The sequence below is a fragment of the Batrachochytrium dendrobatidis genome (assembly GCF_000203795.2).
Source record: "Batrachochytrium dendrobatidis JAM81 unplaced genomic scaffold BATDEscaffold_192, whole genome shotgun sequence".
In the NCBI taxonomy this organism is placed as follows: Eukaryota; Fungi; Chytridiomycota; class Chytridiomycetes; order Rhizophydiales; genus Batrachochytrium; species Batrachochytrium dendrobatidis.
Genome location: NW_006281211.1, coordinates 1322 through 2565, shown reverse-complemented (window position 1 = coordinate 2565; position 1244 = coordinate 1322). Strand labels below are relative to the sequence as shown.

General features: G+C 42.0%; 1 protein-coding gene across 1 annotated transcript in view; it reads right to left on the bottom strand.

Annotated features, from left to right (window-relative positions):
* Positions 1-1244, bottom strand: part of BATDEDRAFT_31001 (uncharacterized protein) — a gene marked incomplete at both ends in the record, with an annotated part of 3290 nt that overhangs the window by 1151 nt on the left and 895 nt on the right. The window contains 6 exons of the mRNA XM_006683484.1: positions 61-140; positions 222-303; positions 375-579; positions 616-732; positions 805-1054; positions 1143-1190. Of these exons, the coding sequence (XP_006683547.1) occupies positions 61-140; positions 222-303; positions 375-579; positions 616-732; positions 805-1054; positions 1143-1190 (782 nt within the window). The remainder of the gene's footprint in view (positions 1-60; positions 141-221; positions 304-374; positions 580-615; positions 733-804; positions 1055-1142; positions 1191-1244) is intronic.

Here is a 1244-nt window from a genome sequence, read left to right as displayed (position 1 = left end):
ATACAATTATCCAGCATCATCTGCACAATACAACAAATTTGTTGGAATACCTGCCAATACGCTTGGCTAAAATAGCAGCCCGGTCTCGTGTAGCATTACTTGAATTGATCGTTCCCATATAGCATGTGTGCAACAGTAATCTGGATGCAATTCAAAACCAGTTAACATTATAGCGTTCATTGCTGGCCAATATCAACAGTCAATATGGCATGTTTACATACCCACAGATCTTGGATGGCGACATGCTGCTTGTATCAATACTGGCACCCACAATGGCTTCAAGATCTTGAATCACCTTTTTATCTAAATCATGGTATTATTTCAAAATATCTGGCCATATGTGGCTAACAACACCATTGACTATCAAAACATACCTGAACAATCAAGACGTGCATGAACAAGCTCGCACATGGAAAACACTATCAAAGCAGACGAGCAGCTATCAATACCACCACTAAGTGGAAGAAAATAGCCGCCTGACTGTGTTCGACGCAAATAGTCCCAAAGCCAACACGCAGGACCAAGCCGGATTTCTTCAGACGGGCTATGATATTTTACAGAGCATGGTTGAGCAAGCGACTTTCCATTAAAAATCGACTCGCTTGTCAGACACACGTCTAGATGAACGACTGGAAAGTGCTCCTTGATCGATGCAGCTTGCAAAGAGCGGCTAACCAGCCCAGATCTGTATGCACGCACATCATCAAGATCCACCGTTGCTGTGATCACCTCCTAATAACCAATTAAAACCAGAACTTTTAATTTCAACATGCAACTATTCTACAACGCCATACAGCTACGCACCACTTCCGCCAATGAAAATTGAGCACCTTGTGCAACAACATCGCCGTTCAGCACAATCAAAGGACATCCATCATAGTATACACGCTCTCCATCGCATCCTTTCTGATTTGAGTACAGATAGATACCCCCGCACTTTTCAGTAGCACTTTTGATGAGCTGTACACGTTGTTCAAGTTTACAAAACTCATGATGACTTGCACTGCCGTTTGTAAATATTTCAACACCATCCAAAGACATTTGCACATGTGGACTGTGTCAAAGTGCATGATCAGCACCACTGTTTAGATTAAATGTCTTGTCACAAAATATTGTACTGCATTATAACTCAGTAGACCTACCTATGCGGTGTAAACAGTTCCTCGCATATCTCTGTGCCAATTACTGCACTAGATTGCAATGTTACGTGTAAAATAGGCCAGTAAATGGAGTGTCAGCAACAA